Raw genomic sequence first — 21,547 nt, 5'->3', positions numbered from 1 at the left:
AACAGATGCTTGGTGCCAGAGCCATGGGCTCAAGCTCAATGCCAAGAGATGTATAGTTATCCCCTTTGAGAAAAAACATGTACCCTAGAATTACCACATAGGTGGCAGTACACTAAACACCGAAAGTGTGATAAGAGACTTAGGGACACAGGTGGACAGTGGTCTCACCTTCGATAACCACATTGCCACAACAGTGAGGAAATCCTTCTATGTGGCACACCTCATTACTAAGGGCTTTTCATACAGAAAAAATGAGGTCATTGTCCCACTGTACTCATCCCTCATTAGACCCATTGTAGAATACAACGCCCCATTTGGTTTGTACCTCTCAAGACATCTGCAACAACTGGAAACGCCACAGAAATACCTCACTAAAAGAATCACATGCCTAAAGCAGATGCCCTATGCTGACCGTCTAAAAAACTCCACCTATACTCTGTCGCATATCGTCTACTCAGAGGCAATCTTTGCTTAACATACAAGGTCATGTCAAACCCAGAGCTGTTGGACATGCTACACTTAAAGAAATCTCAATACCTCCGAGACACACACTCCAGGGATCTAAACATTGTCATCACAATGAACAAAACATGCTGGAGGGATAGTTTCCTGAAATATAGACTACCCAGACTCTGGAATAGACTGCCCATACATGTCAAGCAGAGCGCCTCTTTGGCCCTCTTCAAAAGAAACCTTGATGATTGGATGGGACATAGGAAATTCACCCTGGGGATCACATCAGTGACCCTGCTAGACAGGGGTCCAGGGAATTAAATACTGTGGGAAGAAATAGCCAGGGAATTGTTATGGCTAGGCTTGTATAGGCCCTACGGCCGATAGCCTAGTACCAACCTATGAACCTATGAATCTGTGAACCTAAATACTGCAAATTAAGTGGATGGAACTCCTTAAATGATTATGCAGTCCTTGACCTACAGGTTTGTAAGAGCTGCCTGTAAACTATAAAAATGAATGAAAAATCTTGTATTATTAATGCAATCCTCTTTACTGATAGAGAATTCACTTACCTCTATATTTGTTCCTTGATATGGTGGTGGGATGATAGAATCCAGCTCTGCAAATACATCTGTAGGCTCCAAGCACAAACCCCTGTCCCTTAATTGGTGTGCACTGTGAAAGAGGTAAACTGAAGTTAATTTGTGCTGAACAACAAATAAAACTTTCATAGCATAGTATTTATATTAAACAATGAAAATCAGGTCCCTAGCAAAGTCATTTATAGGTTACTAGTACAATACACAGCCTACTTCTATTCCAAATGTGTGAGATACAGCTTTCTACATTAATTTACACCATTTATTAAAAGTTAACATGTGAAGATATATCTTTCTAGATTAAATGTTTCACAGAAATTGATAAAAGCTAATTTCTGAATTATAATACTGTGCATTATATCCACAGGATTCAATAAACTCTGTGTGGGCTTCACGTAGAACCTACACAGAGTTTACATGTTTGAGGAGTGGTGCACGGTGAGCAGTAGTACGCAATGCATATTAATATTGTACGGTATGCCTAAGTTGGTTTTATGGCTGGCAACAGTGATGCCGGCCAGGAAATCATATAAGCAAATGAGGATACAATTCTGTTTAAAGCAGAGCACTTATGGTCCACAGATTTGTGTGGAATGTGACAATGACCAGCAGGACTTCACAGATAGCTATGAATCTGTTAGTGTAACATATCTCCACAAAGGCCAACATAATTTTTGAACATTTAACCAGAAATAGGGACATATTTGCCATAGATGTTGCTTGGAAACCTGCTGGAATGAAACATACCTACTATCCTCTTTGAGAAAGCTATGGGGACAAAGGTCCAAAATAGGGACATATTTTTAATATTGAACTTCCAGACTTAGAAATAATAGTTTGTACATTAGCATGAACTTTCTGAAGAGCATAAAGTTTGAAACTCAAAGGTCAGTCAGTTTCTGACTTCACTCCACAAAAACATGCCAATGGTTTGCCAGAACCAAAAATGTTATGAGGAAGAGATAAATATGAGACAAAAACTGGGCATTCTGCACAATCAGGACAGTTGAGAGGTATGCACTCAGATGTATGTAATCAGTCACATCAATCCAGAGATCATCCAAGTGATATGGCAGAAAACCACAAATTTGATAAGGAAAACATCTGGACATCCTGGGAATATCAGGACAGTTGAGAGGTATGAATGTTAAGTATATGGCCCAAACGCATTATAGGACAGTGTACCTACAGTGCAGAGTATTGCCATAGCCCATTCCTGCCTTTCTGTACTGAAGCTGTGTTAATGATCTGTAACTGTACCTGTATTGCCATGTAAAATAATCACTCAGGGAAGTGAGTGTATTGAATAGAGACAAACAGATGAATTGCAGGAATAAACACAGGGCAAAAGGACAGGTGAATCTCCCTCATATACAGTAGAGGAGGGCATGTCTATGGAAGATGGTTGTAGCAGCAACACCAAGCACAAATCTATATGGTACAGTACGGACTGTGCAGTGAAAATGTGTTGTCTGTGACTGTCACACAAGGTGACATAACAATGGGGAGAATGTCTGTGTAAGATAAGCATCCTTACATGAATAATGCAGAGGACATCTATCAGGGATCTGACATATAATTGGAGTAGGGTGCATATTATGAAGCTATGCAAATACATTCAGCAGAGGTCTCCAGCAAGGTGGGCACAGGTAAACAATCATGGAAAACATGGAAAACATTACAAGAACCAACCACAATCATGGACAATACCAGAATAATACCACCACTAATCCCTTGCCTCTGACATAACATATGTGATGCGGAGTGATAAGAGATGAGCCAGCACACACACACTTGAACAACTATTACGATACATCCACACTGTATGAGGGTAACCATGCACACTGTCCTGGCACTGTAATACCTGCAGAAGGTGTTAGAAGGGACACTGCTGTACCTGTATGCAACAGTATGGGTAATACAGGCTTGCTGTATTGTATGCATGGCACACATACACACACACAAACACACACACACACACACATATATATATATATATATATATATATAGAGAGAGAGAGAGAGAGAGAGCACAATACACATTGCCATGAATGATATACATACCATGAATGCTGTCAAACACCCACGTATATAGTGTATGCATAAAGAGAAGAAGTATCTGGTGTAACAATCTGATTGGTGTTCTGTAAAATCAAACAGTCATGTATATTCCACAGAAGAAATACCTAGGTATGGCCAATAAGCTGCATGACAGTGCACTGTGACAAAGGTAGTACACTTCAGTTACACATCACTGGAAGATGTGTAGGGGGTACATGAAGAAGGGTGCATTGTACACAGTTATTGGTGTGATGAAAGCTGGAAACCATGAAGGTATTATGGCCTCTGATTTGCATGTCCTTCACATACCCAATACTTGTGTTACAATTCAAGGGAGTAGTCAGCACTGTGATCACATGCTGGTGAATGTACCACTTACCATCTACCCCAAGACATGGGTCACATATCTATTGGTCTGATTATAGGGTGTGATGTCCACATTATACTTGGGCAGTGTGTTTATTTCCTGATCACAAATCCCTCCATGTTTTTTTTCAATGCAGGTGTTGTCAGTGACTATGGCAGCATTTTTGGTATATGTCGATGCTGTCTTTATTATACTAATATCACAGCTGGAGTCAGTGACTGACCACAGTCCTTAGTCCTTCAGGCAGCTGCTTGGACACAGCATGTGTATGCCATCTGTGATGTCCACTTAATTAATGGGCAGGAAAGGGCCTAGTATACACACCTGATGTACCAACCTGATCACTGGACCTAAGGTATAGGTCATGTCACACATTTCAACATAGTGAGATGCCACATATGTCATACACTGGTCTACCTATTTGGTGATATAGCTGTTTATGACCACATATGACAGTGTTGACTGAATACCTCAGTGTGGATTTGTATCAAATGCCTTGACCTGGTCAAGTTCAACATAATACTGTTGTCATCATGCATGCCCTCGATGACCTCTTTGAGGGCATCTATCAGATGTAATGGGCTTGATGTAGCATCAACAATTCACTCTGGTCTGTTGCACACACCTGGAATATTACTAGTGTACAGGTAGAAGAGGTCCAGGATGACATGTTGGTCTACCTCACAGTCGAGGAGAGTCAGGATATCCCTAAACATGCATGCATCAGGTGCTTTCCCCCCAACTCAGGTGGATGCATGTTGATGTACACCCTTGTATGGAAACATAGGCCATCTGGAGGGTGTATTGAACTATGTATTCAACCATATCAGGAAGGTGTATGTGCTGAGTGATGTGATATGTGATATGTGATATTGTCACAGCCCATTGATTCCATGTGATAGGCCTGGATGAAGGTAAGACAGTGTATACTGCCTATCATGATCTGACCTAGGGTTCTGACACAATCTCCCATGCAGACATCATTAAGAAAACCTCCAAGCTGGGGATTAACCCTTACATCAGTTGATGGGTAACCAATTGGCTCAATGACAGGACACAGCATGTGAAAGTTGGTGAATCAGCCTGTACCAGTAGAGTTGTCACCTTTGGTAAACCCCAGGAATGTGTGCTTGGCCCTTCATGGTTTGAACTCTATTTCCTGACAGTTCAGGCTAAAGTATATGGCTTTTGGCTTACCAAGTTTGCTGATTCTTGTATATTGCATGCAATCATTGAGTCTACCAATAGTGATAACATAGTACAGGAGGAGATAACATGCATAACTGAATGGTGACAAAGGCACATGAACTACAAATAAATGCAGAAATGTGTGTGTGTAATGTTGTCTGCCTGAAAAGTGGAATTCCATGTTAATCACAGCATTGACAACAGTCCTGCTATATAAAAACCCAGTGATGCAAGCACTGGGAACACATATAGATAGCAATCTGAACTTTGACCACCAAATGTCCACACTGGTACTGAAAGCCTATGTTGTGCACATCATAAGTCATGCCATCATATTGAGATATTAGGATTGTAGGACAGCACTGTAGTCAAACCTCATCACAACACTAATAGAGTACAATGCTCTCTTTTTCATGTACTTCACTAGACATGTAGCAGCTGGAGAGACCACAGGGCTTTCTCAGCAAGATAACACAGGGCCTACAAGCCATGCCATGATGTATGTGGATAGATTAAAATCAATGTCACTGGAATCTTTATTGCATAGGATGAGGTGACTTCTGCCTGGCCTCCACACCAATCTCTGACCCTGCCCTGGTGAGAGTACAGCATATCCAAATATCTGACATAACTAATGACATCAGCAGTGCCTGTTGAGGAGAATATAACAGTGTCCCACATGCTGGTGTAATATGCTCTCTGTAATGTCAAGCAACAACTCTCACACACACAATTGACTACAGTGAGAGTAGAACCCCTACCTATGTAGGCACACAGACAATAGAACACAGTACTTTATGCAAGTGCCACAGCTCAAGTCTGACTTGGAGTGTCAGACAGTTTATAGCTGATGACATCTGCAGTATCTATTGAGGAGAATATAACAGTGTCCTGTTTGTAATGTCAAGCAGCAGCTCATATAGACACACACACACACACACACACACACACACACACACACACACACACACACACACACACACACACACACACACACACACACACACACACACACACACACACACACACACACACACACACACACACACACACACAGTTAACTGCAGTGAGAACAGAACCCCTACCTATCTAAGTACAGAAGCTTATAGAGTCAAGTACGTTAGACAAGCACCATGGTCTGACTTTGACCAGACTGCAAGTGAACTTATAACAGATGACATCAGCAGGCCATGTAGAGGGCAAGGTTTTGGGTGGGCTGCATGAAATGGATGAGTAGGCATTTGCAAGAATCAAAATACTATCAATCCTTGGTATTGGAGCAGTAACTGTGGGATACACACTTCTGCTCTTCTGTGTAGAGTCAGGCAGACACAAGGCCTGACTGCAGTGAGAACAGCACCCCTACCTAACTACACAGACTACAGAACATACTGCTTTATGGAAGTACCATGGCACAAGTCTGATATTTGCAAGGCTGAAGGCCAACTTATAGTGGATGACATCAGCAATGCATGCTGGAGAGAAGAAGTTGGGAAGCCTGCATGAAATGGATCTGTAGGCATGTGCAAGTACCAAAATACTGTCAATTCATAAGATTGGAGCAGTAACTGCAGGATACACACTTCTGCTGTTCTTTCTAGACACACTTACACGCACACACACACTTGACTGCAGTGAGAACAGAACCCCTACTTATTTAAGTACACAGACTATAGAACTCAGTACTTTACACAAGCACAACAGCACAAATCTGACATTTACAAGGCCACAGGCCAACTTATAGTGGATGACATCAGCAGTGCATGTTGGAGAGAAGATAATGGGAGACCTGCATGAACTGGATGTGCAGGCATGTGCAAGCATCTAAATATTGTTAAACCATGAGAGTGGAGTAGTAATTGTAGGATACACACCTCTGCTCTTCTGGCTAGGCACAGACATATGCCCAGTTGACTGCAGTAAGAACAGAACCCCTAAGTATCTAAGTACACATATTACAGGACACAATATGTTACACAAGCTCCATGGCACAAGTCTGACTTTCATAAAACTGCAGTTGAACTTATAGTAGATGACATCAGAAGACCATTTGGGAGACAAAAAGTTGGGAAACCTGCATAGACTCATAGCTTCATATGTACATAGGAGGCCATTAGCCTAATGGACATATGGTGTTTAGATGCCTAGCTGCGTAAAAATACAAGTACCCTTATTGAGCATAGTTGGATGGTCATTGTTAGCAGAGCAATTTTTTTTTTAGCAGCACCAACTGGCCCTGCCAATGAGGGACATAGGTGCCACCCCAAAAGTGACTTTACAATCACCCAACCAGTAGTGGTTTGCACTTGAACAGGGTCATTGAGAAGCACTGATTCACATGCAGTGGGAGCCTGTTACAGAGGAGTGTGACTCATTGGTTGATGTCTCACCAGCATGTTCTGTTTATGTGACAGCTAGGTTGAGAACCCTTGGCAAAGTTATTCTTCTCCCATTTAATTTGCAGATGTGCAGCATTTACAATAGGGCAGGGTCTGAGACTACATTGTGGGCAGGCATAGGTCACCTCTCAGCAGCCTGCATGATACTGAATACACTGACAGGTCTTTCAGTCTTTCCATGTATCTCATGTTTGGAGGCCCTGGAATCTCCCAGATACAACCCTTTGTTTTCACCAGTTGCTGCAGGTGTCTGGTGAAGTACTGACAGAAGAGAGCATTATACTCAATTAGTGGTTTGATAGGGGTAGAGTACAGCAGAGGTATGACCACCCTGGTCTTGAATATGATGTTCATATGTATGATGTGTATGATGCAGAATGTGTGTTTCCACTATGGGCACATAGTGATGAAAGGGTATATTGCTATCAACATGTGTTCCTAAGTCTCACAACAATGTGTTTGAGCTTAGAGGAGTGCTATGTATATCATAATTAGCAGGAGTATTCATTGCCAAAGGGGACAATGAACAATGTATGCTTTAAGGCTCAGCCCGTAAGTTTCTCACCAATCATTTGTGTGTGGCAGCCCCTTCCATAATGTTACCATCATTGGGGGACTCTATATTAGTGTGTCCAGTTATCAGTCATCTGCAGACTTGGTAAACCACAGGCCATCTTCCATTGCCTGCACTTGAGAGAATTAGTTTGCAAGCAGCTGAATGCCCAGCACAGATTCATGTGGTATTCTAATGGTAATTGGCTACTGGTGGAGGTGCAGACCACAAATTTGATTGTGTGTGTTATGTCAGTGAGCCAGTTGCCTAGTCCTGTAATACTGTATGGCTTAATTCCCACATGGGAGGCCTTCACTATAACACATGAATGGAGGATAGTGTCAAAGAACTTGGATAAGTCAGCATAGGTGGTTTGTCCTGTTATCCTCATCCAGGTCTGTGGGGTCAGTATCCAAGAAGTCCACAAGGTTCAATAACCAAGATCTACCCTTGACAAAAACAAAATGGATAGGGTCAAGTATGGTGAAATTCACCTATGTCCCTGTGGATATGGTCCATGCTGATTCTTTCCCTAGCCTTGCAGATAAGTCTTTTTAGGCATATGGGTCAACAGTTGCAGTGCTGCATGTTACCAGATTGATGTACATTGCGCAGCACACCACATTTGCTATTACATTTTGTACATTGGTTGATACATGCATGGAAAAAGTACTGAGACACCAGAGTTGCAGTGCTGGGGGAGGTGGCAACAGATGGATGTATTGTAAATATGTGACATATTTTTAAATAGGGCTTGTAATGTTTACACATTAGATTTCATGTCATACACATGGAATGGACAGTAAACAGCAGTAATACAGCATAATATATACATTTCCATAGTGCAGTGAGTAGCAGGTTTGCATGATGGTTAAAATGCATATGCATGTACAATACACGTTTGCATGTAGGTAATCAGTACACAAATGCCTGCTGCATTACTAATGTATGACAGTTAGCATTGGGTCTAAGAAATGCATCTGCTGCTTAACTGACTCTATGGCAGCATGTGTTAATGCACTGATACATTCCTTGTTGGGTTCAGATGGTACTGGGTTTGAATACAGGTGTATCTAATACATTGCCTCCATATTGAATACTTTTAAATACATGTAAATGCATTGCTGCCATTCCCTGTTGCTCTGCATTGGTGCACTATGCACACCTTCATGCAAAAATGTCTTAAAGAGGTGCAACGTATAGATAGGACAGTGGTGAAATGTGCAGCAAGCAGGGGAAGAATACATTTACTCTCCAGTCCAGCTGGTGAATCTGGGAATCTTGAGGCAATGTTACAACTGCCTTATGTACACAGACCACCCTCTCCTCCTCCCAACAAGCTCAAATATATGTGAGAGATGCAACTATATAGCCAAACTGGAGGCTGAGCTCTCTCAACCCAGTACTGGCACAGTCAGTCAGGAGGAGAAGGTAACCACACACACCATGAATCCAGTCTCACATAGACCTATCGCAACAGCAAACCAAACACATAAACACACAAAACATACTCGGAGGCTCTAAATAAAAATCGGCCCAAGCAGCAGAGACCTCCAAAGCAGACATCCAAGCAACCGCTACCCCACAACAATACCCATGTATCACATAGTTCACAAAGTCAGTGTGCCACACAGTCACAGCCCTTAAGGCTAAACAACACACCTAATACACTTGTAATAGGTGACTCTATTGTCAGACACACTGACATCCCACTCACCAGGCTGAACAAGGAGAAGGTCACTGTTAGCTGCCTGTCGGATGCCAGGATCTGCCACATAACACAAGCACTCAGGTCATTCCAAAGCAAGTACAGATATGACTCCGTCATTGTCCATGCTGGTGTGAATGACCTGAGATGTACCTCCCTGGACTACATGAAAAGAGACATAGAGGAGCTCTCTGATCATGTAGCCCAGGCCGGTATGACCCTGACCTTGAGTAGCATTTTACCCTCACCAAGAATGATGCCACAGTATAAAGACAAAATGATCAATTTTAATAATTGGCTAAAGTATTGGTGTCATTCAAAGGGGACCCAGTGTCTGTCAGCCTGGGATGACATGCTCGACAAGCCACGTTGCTTCGCTATGGACGGCTTGCACCTGTTACCTCTGGGCATTCGGATATTGGCTAAGGCTCTTGCCACCCCCATAGTGCCTTTTTTAGGCAAGGCTCAAAAGACAAATCCACCTCCATAGACAACACAAGGAAAAAGAAACTAAGGGTAATGCTGCTCAACGCCAGAAGTCTAAACCTCAAGATGTATGCACTTGAGGCTCTCCTCAGTATGGAGAAAATCGATATCTGTGCAGTAACAGAAACCTGGTTCAAGGCTCCTGAGAGCACCCCAGCACTACCAGGTTATACCTCATACCATGCTTTTCAGCCCCAAAACTCAGACCAAATCACAAAAGTAGGGGGAGTATCCATATTCATCAAAGATACCCACACCTCCAGGTTAGTGGCGCTGCACAAAGCATCGGAGACCATCCATGTGCTACTAACAGTGGGCAAAACTGCCTTTCAGTTTGTAGTCTGCTACAGACCACCCTCCCAAACTCAGGAACCCCACTCAGCTTTCCTGAGAACACTGGATAATATGAAGGTCTCTCCAAACACCATCATATTGGGTGACTTCAACTACCCAAACATAGACTGGGAGCACTACTCAAGCCCCAAAACCCTCGCCCAACAGTTCCTAGAATTTATAAACTCAAATGCTATGGAACAACTGGTCACCACTCCCACAAGAGGGGAAAACATATTGGACCTGATCATCACCAACATGGGGACTCTATGTTCCATACCAGAGGTATAGCCCTCATTGGTAAGATCTGACCATAAATTAATATCACTGGACATCCATATCCCGTCCCCACCCCCAGCCAAGGAAACCACGGTGAAGAACTTCTCAAAAGCAAACTTCACACTTCTCAAAACTGAGGTGGAATCCTTCAAAGCCCCCGGGCCAGTGGAAAATACGGCCCAAATCGCAGAATCCTTTACAAATGCATTCTATGAACACCTACAGGAATGCATGGATCGTGCTGTCCCAAATAAAACCAAGACTCACTCCTCCAAAGGCAGGAGACCTGTCTGGTGGACCCCAGCCATAAATAAGCTATACAACAGAAGGAGGAAGCTACTACATGATAGAGCAAAATCCCAAAAAGGGCAGGCATCTCTGATCAGTACTAGTAAGAAACTACGATCCCTCATAAAATTATCTAAGGCCAGCTTTGAAAGAAAAATTGCACAAGATGCTAAAGATAATCACAAGGCCTTCTTTAGTTATGTCAGGAACCTGGGTGGCAACTCCCAGATATGCTCTGAGTTAGTGCAAAATGACAAAAAATACACTGAACCCACAGACATTGCCAACATCCTGGCAAACAGGTTCAGTGCAAACTTCTCCCCCTTCCCCCCCAGAAGAGCAAATGTCTATCCCAACAGAGTGCAGCCTCCCTGACATCACAGATGCACAGGTGAGAGCTGCCCTCTCCAAAGCAAAAAACACAGCATCAATGGGACAGGACGGTGTCCCGGGCTGTATCTTACACGAGCTCCAAGAAGAAGTGAACCCTCACATAAAGTCACTGTTCAATCTCAGACTTACTACAGGATATGTACCCAAGGAATGGTGTATATCAACAGTGGTCCCACTCCACAAAGGTGGTGCCACAACGGATCCCGGAAACTATCGCCCTATAAGCCTGACTAGCCTGGTCTGCAAAGCTATGGAGCGTATCATCATGGAACTCATAAACAAAGACATTGGGAACCTCCAAACACTGGATCTTACCCAATTTGGCTTTGTTAAGGGCAGATCTTACCTCTTGAACCTGGTCGACTTCTTTGAAACAGTCACCAAGGCCATAGATGAAGGGAAGGTAGTCCACACAGCCTACCTGGACCTCGCAAAAGCCTTCGACACAATACCCCACTCGGGCATCATAAATAAGCTCACCAGCTTAAATATCAACCCCTATGTCACAATATGGGTTGCAAACTGGCTCAGGGATAGAACCCACATGGTCAGAATTGCAGGTGCCATGTCAGACTCTAAACCAGTTACAAGTGGCGTCCCACAAGGCTCAGTCCTGGGACCTCTCTTGTTCGGTATATATTTCTCTGAGGTACAGGCTAACACGGGAGGACTATGGCTGACCAAGTTCGCAGATGACTGCAACCTGGGTGCCGTAATCGACTCGCCGACTGACACAAGCATCCTCCAAAAGGGTCTCACAGAGATGGATAACTGATGCCAGAGCCATGGCCTAAAGCTAAATGCCAAAAAGTGCATAGTCATCCCCTTTGGGAAAAACAAAGTGCCCACAAATTACCACATAGGTGGTAATCCATTAAGTATGGAAGAAGTAATTATGGATTTGGGGACCCAAGTAGATAGCAATCTCTCCTTTGACAATCACGTTGCCAAAGTGGTTAGAAAGACCTTCTATATAGCCCACCTTATCACAAAAGGGTTCACATCTAGATCAAGAGAGGTCATTGTGCCCCTCTACTCATCACTCATCAGGCCCATAATTGAATACAATGCCCCATTTGGGATGTACCTTACCCGACACCTGCAGCAACTGGAAAGACTGCAAAAGTACCTCGCCAAGAGGATCAAGGGACTCAAACAGATGCCCTATGCAGTTAGGCTAAAGAAACTCCAGCTGTACTCAGTTGCTTACCGCCTACTCAGAAGCAATCTCTGCCTGACGTATAAAGCCATGTCCAAACCAGAATTAATGGACATGCTCCACCTCAGGAAATCCAAATCCCTTAGAGCTACATGCTCCAGGGACTTAAACCTCAGCACAGAAATAAATAGGACATGCTTGTAGGGACAGATTCATATCCCAGAGGCTCCCCTCACTCTGGAACAAAATCCCAATCCATGTTAGGCAGAGCCCCTCAATGACCCTCTTCAAGAGAAATCTTGACGAGTGGATGGGAGATCGTAGGTTTACCACTGGGATCTCTTCTGTGTCCCTACTAGACAGAGGCACAGTAAACTAACCTTAAAAGGGCTATCTTCTGTGACCTACTATTCAGTGGCACAGTCAACTAATCTAAAAGGGTGGTGAAAGCCAAACACACTCTGGCTAGGCTTATAAATGCCCTAGGGCAGATAGCCTAATATCAACCTATGAACCCATGAACCTAAAGGGTAATGTGCAGGAGGGAAATAGGAAAAAAACATAGCTATGCATTTCTTTGACAGTGTAAAGTGAACATATGTGGAAAATATTAACTGAATTTGGACTGTCACCTCCAGAGAGACAGGGGTGACCACAACGTGGTCATGTTGTATAGCCAATTAGACCAAATCAAGTGTGTCAAGAAGACGTGTGAAATGGAGAGCTATGTATGGGACACTTTTTTGTGGGACAAGTGCCCTTTATTTATTTATTTGTTTATTTTTGGAGATAGAGAGAGAGAAGACTGTTGGGGAATGTAGGAATGTCTGGGTCAGGTAAGTTGGGAAGATGAGGAAGTAATTGCAGACAGACAAGACAAACAAGGCAAGAAACAGGGATGGTAATAGACACAAAAGGTTGGGCTCACCCACTGGACTGTAATCACTGTCACCTCACTCTGCCACTGGCTGGAGTGCTTGATGTCTCCTTCTCCTCCTCCTGGTATTACATAAAATGAGGGAGAGCAGCCTCTCCAGGCAGCCAGGTTAGGTATGCACCAGCAGTGCAGTGCACAATCCTATGCACCATTCCTGGCAACTCGGTGTGGATGTTAAAATCACCACCTCTGCCATTGCTCCTGGAGGGAACTACTGGACCAGCCTTTGGGGCAAGACTACCTGAAGAGGCAGGTGGTGCAGGGACAACAGAGGTGGTGCTGTGGAGCATTTAGTGATGACTGGTGCACGTGGATGACATGAACACATTTTGATGACATGTAATACAATTAAAAAAAATAAAATACAAATAAAATAAAATAAAATTAATTTTACAATAAAATAAAAATAAAATAAATTATAAAAATAAAATAAAATAAAAAATAATAGCACAACAATTATTTTATTATAAATAATAGGAAATAAAATAAAAATCAAATAAAAACAGAGAGTAAAGGGTTGCGGTTAGAGAAAATAAAAAGATAACAGATTAATACCTTCATATGTGACACACAATGCATTAATACAGTTATTTGACTTTGTTATCTTAAATTTTATATTTAAGACTACCACCTCCTAACACATGCACAGTATACTACAGATTCTAGCAAGTAATCTTGACATTTGCATATATTACACATATGTGTGTTCCAATAATACAGATTTCAGTTTAAAGCAGCGTATTTGTGCCAATGGTATAGATATTTTAATTTAAATGTAAATATTATTGAAGAATATTTTATAGTTGGGAAGTGTGGCATTTGAACCCACAAGCTATGACTACAGTGTAATATTGTGTTTTTGGTTTGTGCTACAGAGTAATGCATGCATATTTGCTTTTACAGTTGACATATGCATGCCCAGTTTGATACACCAATGTAAAATACCAAAAAAAGCTATCTTTAACTTTTAATCCTACAATAACACCACTCTTTTGCTGCATACATACCACATGCTTCACTCATCCTGACTAGTCTAGACCTATGGGTTTGGGCATTGACCTCATGATCATGGGAAGCTGTGGAAAAAACAGAACAGAACAGAACACCATTATGAATACCAAACTTTCCTATATTCAGTTTTTAAATCTGTAGTTGATACTTACACAACTGTGGGATTTTGCAGTCCTAAATTCCCAATACAGCAGTCAAGGGTATCCCTCTTCTTCCTATGAAGGGCAATGTAATGATGCCTACATTGGTCACCAGTGCAAGGGATAGCCTGGGCTAAACTATCCCAAGCTTCTGACTTATACTGGGATCCAGAATAGTCCCCTTGCAAAAGCCTGGCACTGAGGTTCTTAACTAAGGGTCCAATAAAAATCCTGGACTCCTGGACACCTAGTTTCTGTGCCCTAAACCTGACACCTTCCCCACAAATGCCTGCTGGTTTGCCATGGATCTAGAGCAGTGGAGACTGATGCTTTCCCACCAGTTCCAGTTATCTCATTTTCTGGGAGTGCGCACACTGTTTAGAACTGTTGTTGATCCACTTACCATCCCGTAAACACAATGCTTGGCAGTGCGCACCCCGAGCACCACATTTGCATGATGGTAAGCAGAGTACAACAGTGGCAAGCAGTGAGGCATTACATAATTGCAGTTGCAATTTCAAGGTTATTGGATGTACAGGAAGTTGTTTATGTTTGCTAAGCAAGTTTAAAGGCCATGCCAGTCCAGATAGCAGAAATATACTTATAGGAATATAGTATACAGTATACCCACAGTCATACATATGATAATAAATGTAATATATATATATATATATATATATATATATATATATATATATATATATATATATATATCTACATACACACACACACACACACACACACACACACACACACACACATATAAATAACTGACACAATAGTAGAGCTTCAGCCCTCATACATGTAATTCATATCAGCTCCACTATGTCAAGTGTTATAAGTGAGAGTAATTATAATGGGAAGTGGAACAACAGTAAATGTACATAGAATATGCTGAATAAAACCTAGGTCCATGTGTATGACAAACCTACATTTACACCTCTTGCCACAATAAGGTTGAGAAAACATTTAGTTATGATGCACTTCATTGCTATAAACTGCAATGTCACAACAGTAAAACAAATGTTGCACATCCTGCACTAGAACCCAGGACCATCTGTACTCCAGCTCTATACTTGCACCTGCTACCACAGAACTAGTTACATGACATTCCCTGTTTTATTAATCGTTCTTAAAGTCTTGCTGTTAGCTGCCATGCAAAGTCGCTTAGTAGGTTTGCATGATGCCCAATAGTATTAATTGAATGCATTCGGCTAATATTTTTGGCTGGCTGGGTCCTGTCTGCTTCCTGGGTGGACCAGTTGTCCAGTTTACACACTGCCGTGCTTCATGCAACTGAGATTAGCACAGTGAAACTGATATTCTTTTTCTCAAGTTCCCGTGTTTGCACTAAGTTGCACATTGCACAAACACTGCCCTCCCCCCAAAAAAGGAAAACAAAAAAGAAGAAAAGCAAGTGGTAGTGTAATGTATGGCATACACACTTGACAATGTTAATACACATGAGATATTTCTACATAGGTCTAGATTTGAACTCTCACTCAAATGCACCTTCAGAGCACAGGATGGATGCCTTATCCCTCTTTGCCACACAAACAGCTTTGCAGCAATTAACTGAACTCAGTCTGCACACAACCAACTGCAACAGCATCTATAGTTATATCAAACCATACAAGTGTTATTTGTACATTTATTAGTTTTGGATGTAGTGCACCTAGTGATCACACAACCTGTCATGATTATCGCTTGCAAGTATACAGCTCTCTTACATTTTTGTGTTTCTTGGCCATTCTTCATTTATCTGAGCAGCAATCTGAGACATGCAGTGTGTAAGCCATTCTATATCATTGGCTTTAGAATGTGTGAGGATATTAAATGGAAATAATATTATATGTAGTTGCCAACAAATGAAGGGCAGGTTGGATGTTAAGGAACCCAACCTGTCACTTGTGTGCTGCTTACTTTCATTTCCAACCTTACATCTAACACTTTGTAGAGCTAACCTGACATATCCAGTGGAAGTAAGGCAGCATGCAGTGCTGTTGTGTTTTCCTTCTCCCAACCACTAATCATTCACAGTTGCAGTCCATTAAAACCAAAGACTAACGGAGTGCCTGCACTATGTTTACATCTCCTACATGGATCCAACTATTTGGGATTCAGAAATTCTAATGAGTTCCCACATCATCTGCATCTTCACCGTGCTAACAGCCTTGAATCTATTCCATATAAACAGGCAATGTTGTAGCTAGGTAAACTTTTGGTGAGGAGACCTTTTATGTTGGGAATACTGCACAAATGCTATTTCTTCAGGACATATCTGCAAAAAGAAGTACTGAACTTCAGAAGGTATGCTTCCATTTTGTCAGCTACATACTGCATATACTGGAATGTATTTAAGAAAATTCTGAAACAAAGGCTTTTACACTTTTATCTGTATGTATTAGTTAGAAGTGTGCTGTTGGCATGGGCTTGATCCTCAAGCCATTTCAGAGTTATACATGATTACTGATACATGAAAATGGAATGCTGTGTGATAAATATGTCTAAATGTTTCAGGGAGAGTTTGTTTGATAGCACTTTTAGCAGTTCAAAGATGGTTTGTTAGAAAAATGTGTAATTTGTCCTGTTCTTCTGGAGGAAGAAAAGGTGAGTTAATGTTATGGCACAAATAAGGGTACACTGTTGTTTTGGGGGGGCAAAGGTGAGTTAATGTTATGGCACAAACAAGGAAATGTTGCTCTTGTTACTCTCCTTGTTTTGCATCCTGCCTGTTGTTTGTATTTCATATCTCTAGACTGTTTTATGTCTCTCCAGTGGGTAAGACTGAGTGGCTACCTTTTCTCTTTGCTCTGTATGTGATACTTATTTGTATTATGCTTCTATTGTCTTTTAGGACACCTAGGAGTATGCCACCAAGGTGTGTCAATCCTCAGGGACCCCCTTCACTGATGCTAAGAATCAGGTGATTGTAGATCCCTTTAGGCAACATGGTGCTTTTCTGCTGGAAAAGGGACAGGAAGATATGGCACATAGGCTGCAAATATGGCACCAGATAGTAGACAATGTGAATGTCGTGTGTAGCCATTGCAAGATATATGAGCTGGTGTGCCACAGGGCCACTGATATGATCACATCTGCACAGAGGAGAGCAGATGCAGTGGGCCGTGACCAGATAGCAACCTGAGGAGGGCCAGCTAGGGAACCACCATTAACACCAAATGAAGAGTTCCTATCCAATATCAGGGATCCAGACAGCTCCCAGGAGAGTGCAGTACAACATGTGCTGGATGTCAGAGCAACAGTTTCAGACACAGCAAGCACATTCCAGGAGGATCTTCAAGGTAGGGTTTGGTATCTGAACAGCTGAATAATCTTATATAGTAAAACAATTGAAATCAAGAATTTACTTGGTGTTACATCTCTTTTTTTTTGAGGGGTGAAGATTGCTACAGTTATTAGCTTAGGTTGGAGTTGTCAGTCACATTTTTGTTGAAAGTATAGTTAATAGACATATAAAGGGGTAAAAGTATTACCGCCAGTGTTACTGTTAATTGTGATGATGTTGCTTTTACTTCCTGATAAACTTCTTCCAGGACAGTCTGGACTGCAGAGGAGAATCTCATCTGCAGATGGTAAGCCAAACATTTTATGTCAGTACTGCTCAGCAATTTAAAGAAATATTTTAGTGTCTGCTGTTGATGTCATCCTGTTGTGTGTTTTGCTGTACTGTCTGCAATACTGGCAGCACTGTTACGTTTTTAGCATATATTGCACTATAGTAGTGTAGGTATTAATTTAGTCATGTGTTTATTGCTTTTTATCACAGGTGATCATGACAGTGGGAGTGTGGGCCCTCTGCCACCTGATGTCAGTGTATCAACAGACTCTGATGATGATGGTGGCCAAATTGAGACACAATTGGGGGAGTGCAGAGGTTGAATCTGATACTGAGGTTGACATGCAACCATCCCAAGAAATTCCATCAGACACAGCCAGTAGGCCTATGCCTACCCATTCCAGTGAGGCCGTAGATATTGGGCAGGTGGAGGGTGAGGCCATTGATCAGGGAGGTGTGGCTACTGTGGCTTCAGAGCCTTAAAAATCTGGTCATAGCCAAAGTGTGGGAGAGGTGCCACATAGGAGGGTTGATAGGGGTGCTCGGAGGGGAACTGCTGTTCCTCCTCCACCTGGTGCAGGTGTCTCTTCCTGTGCCACTCAATGTATTCTTAGAACCATCATGAAGGCACAGGCAAGGTCCCACAGGTGCACCAGACAAATGCTCAGGGTTGTAGATTTGGCACAGTCTGAAATGGGTGACTGCCTCCACCCTATTCCTGATTCAATGGATTGGATGAATGACATGTTGGAATGAGTGGTGTCTGTGATGGAACATCTGCTGGGAGAGGAACGGCATCCACATGAGTATAGGTCAGCTGGATAATCTGCTGTCAGCCAAAGTGACCATGCCCAATCACTGTCTCATTGTGGTAGTACTTCCACTGCTCATCAGTGAGTGTGCTGTCCACACCCAGGCTTAGAAGACCATGGGGTTGTGGTCCTAGGCATCTCCATGAAGGGAGCTCATCCATCAGACATCAGTCGCATTCAAGTAGCAGCACTACATCTGACTGTGGGTGTGGACATACCAGTGCAACTCCTGGCAGAGCCAGTTCTCGTGATTGGAGATAACAAAGATAAACTGCCACCTTTACAATACATGGCTCACACCTGTCCAGCATCTAAAGACATAAAGCTAACACAGTGCTTGGCTGCATTCATGCAGACACTCACACACTAATTTCACTTGGAGGACCCCTACAGACACACACACAGCAGGTAGCCATTTTGTCTAATTGGCAATTTGTTGGTATATTTAACTGTTTTCCTGCTTCTCTTTCTTTCTCACATACACTCACCAACCTTTTGTTTCAGCCTAAGCCCCCCCCCCCAACACCATGTGCAAGTGATGATAACTGTTCTATATCCCTGTTTTCTATCTTTTGGATTCAGGGATACATACCTTTGTGTCTCATGCTCAGGGTGCATACCTAACTTTGTGCTTAGTATATCTGCATTTGTGGTGTTGAAATGTTAATTGTACCTTTGACATATATTCACCTTGGAAAGTTAGACAGCTGATAGCATTAAAATTTCCCTAGTGCATGATCATGTGAGGGTTGTGAAGTTAGGAACTGCAATGTGTATCATTACTTTCTAACTTCTCTCTTTAATGGTTTTCCAGTACTCTATGGATATTAGAAGGTATAGTATGACTACAGAGAAGCATAGCACACTGAAAAAATATAGTTCTATTGATGTCTGCCCAATGACTATTGTCTTTATTCATTATGCTATCTTATATTTACATTAGTGAAATAATGAGGTAGCCTCAGTGCCCATGACAGTCAGAGAAATGCAGCAGAAATATCTAAAGTATATATTTAAAATGTCACTAAGAAAAAGGTTCAAACATTGATAGATGACACCAACGGTGCGGCATAGCAGAATATTCTACTATGTCACAGGAAAACATCATTTTAGCACTCTGATCATTTGTAATGCAGTATGCAATTTCCTTATCACCGGTGCCTTTCCATACATTTGAATGTATATTTCTTGTTGAAAATGTTACAGGAACTGCTGCAATTTCATCAGCTACACTGAAGAAGCATATAAGGAGAAGGGATTTGTATTACTACAATTTTGCTTCTTAATGTAAAGATCAGCATAACCATGTGCACTTCTTTTAGGCTGACACACACACACACACACACACACACACACACACACACACACACACACACACACACACACACACACACACAGATACACACACACACACACACACACACATATATCTATCTATCTATATATATATATATATATATATATATATATATGTATATAAACCATTCCTGAATATATAAATTTGCCTTTTTGCATTTTGGAAGACATAATCAGAAATAAATTAGTTAAAATAAACAGTATAAAATGAAAATACAATTTAAAGTGTTCCTGTTTAATCTAGTCTGTAATAAGGCTTTTATCACTGTCAGGAAGTGTCATATTCTTTTGGAAAGCCATGATAGCCTGAGTTGCAGGGCTTCTGAATATACACAGTATCGGCTTCTTGCAACACTGGTGAAACTCTGAGTTTGAACCTGCACTGGAATGATTTAAAATCCCAAATAAAACTTAATAGTCTGAAATGTATGCAAAGCAGATAGATCATCAAATGTGCATTGGGAATTTAGTTTGACAGGTAAGCTTGAGAAAATGTGACAAGCTCTGCCAAGGCTACTGCTGACATGATGTTCTAACTGTCAGAAAAATCTTGCTGTGAAAAAACCCACAGAGCTTATACAAGGCATAATGCATTTTAATATAGTGGACTTTTGCAGCCTTTAGCAGTCTATTAAGAGAAAGTTAGGATACTTTGTTTTGATTAACATTTAGTTCTGCCATTAAGAACTGTTTATCTGTAGCAGACACCAGGAAATGGGCTGAATCATTTTATGTTATATTTGTCAGTATTGTTATTATTTGTTTTAAAGTTCACCAATAAGTTGACATAAAACTGCAATATGAGATATGAATTTGAAGCCATGGTATACATCATAAAAATGTATATGGATACTTTTTGCTGGGTATGTAATGCCCTTAAGTACATAAACTTCATGGGAATAACATGTTGTTTCCCAAATAACACTTGAAAATAGTATTCAACAAGAGAATCCAACCTTCAAACAATAAAAACAGAGCAAACCAGCCCAGAATTCTGACACCCGCTCACAGATTAAGACAATCACCTCTCAGCTCACTAACCATGCATGGGTCAATCCTTCTCACTACTGTTCACAGCAGGGTCTTTTAAGATCGTAGTTTGTCAAGCATATCTTTCACTTTTGTTGCACTTTAAGACAGTGAGTAGCAGACAATATATTCCTTAATTGTCTGAGACAAAGCCTGCGTAGAGAATTTTGATGACTCCATTTTTGGAAACACTTGTAGTAGAACATGAATAAGGTAGCAACACAACTATCACATCTCGGGAAATGGAACTAATGTAGTGAAAAAAAAACAGCACATGCAGCACTTTATCAACCAACTTTTCCCAATGACCCAAGAACATTTTGAACTTCTCCTGTAATAGTGAGACAGCTGGTTCTTATGGACAGTCTCACCACATTGTCTACAGCAGGAAATTACCACAGCAAAATGCCATG

At 41.7% G+C, this 21,547-nt stretch overlaps 1 protein-coding gene across 1 annotated transcript in view; it reads right to left on the bottom strand.

The window, feature by feature from the left end:
* Positions 1-916: 916 nt before the first annotated feature.
* Positions 917-21,547, bottom strand: part of LOC122797338 (probable G-protein coupled receptor 158) — an 873,085-nt gene continuing 852,454 nt past the window's right edge. Inside the window, exons 3-4 of the mRNA XM_044066150.1 lie at positions 1,029-1,131; positions 917-960 (exon numbers count right to left, since the gene is read on the bottom strand). Coding sequence (XP_043922085.1) covers positions 917-960; positions 1,029-1,131 — 147 coding nt within the window. The remainder of the gene's footprint in view (positions 961-1,028; positions 1,132-21,547) is intronic.

The sequence above is a fragment of the Protopterus annectens genome, chromosome 3.part0 (assembly GCF_019279795.1).
Source record: "Protopterus annectens isolate FY-2018-M chromosome 3.part0, PAN1.0, whole genome shotgun sequence".
NCBI lineage: Eukaryota > Metazoa > Chordata > Ceratodontiformes > Protopteridae > Protopterus > Protopterus annectens.
The sequence above is the reverse complement of the archived record's forward strand: the minus strand, read 5'-3'. Positions and strand labels throughout refer to the sequence as shown.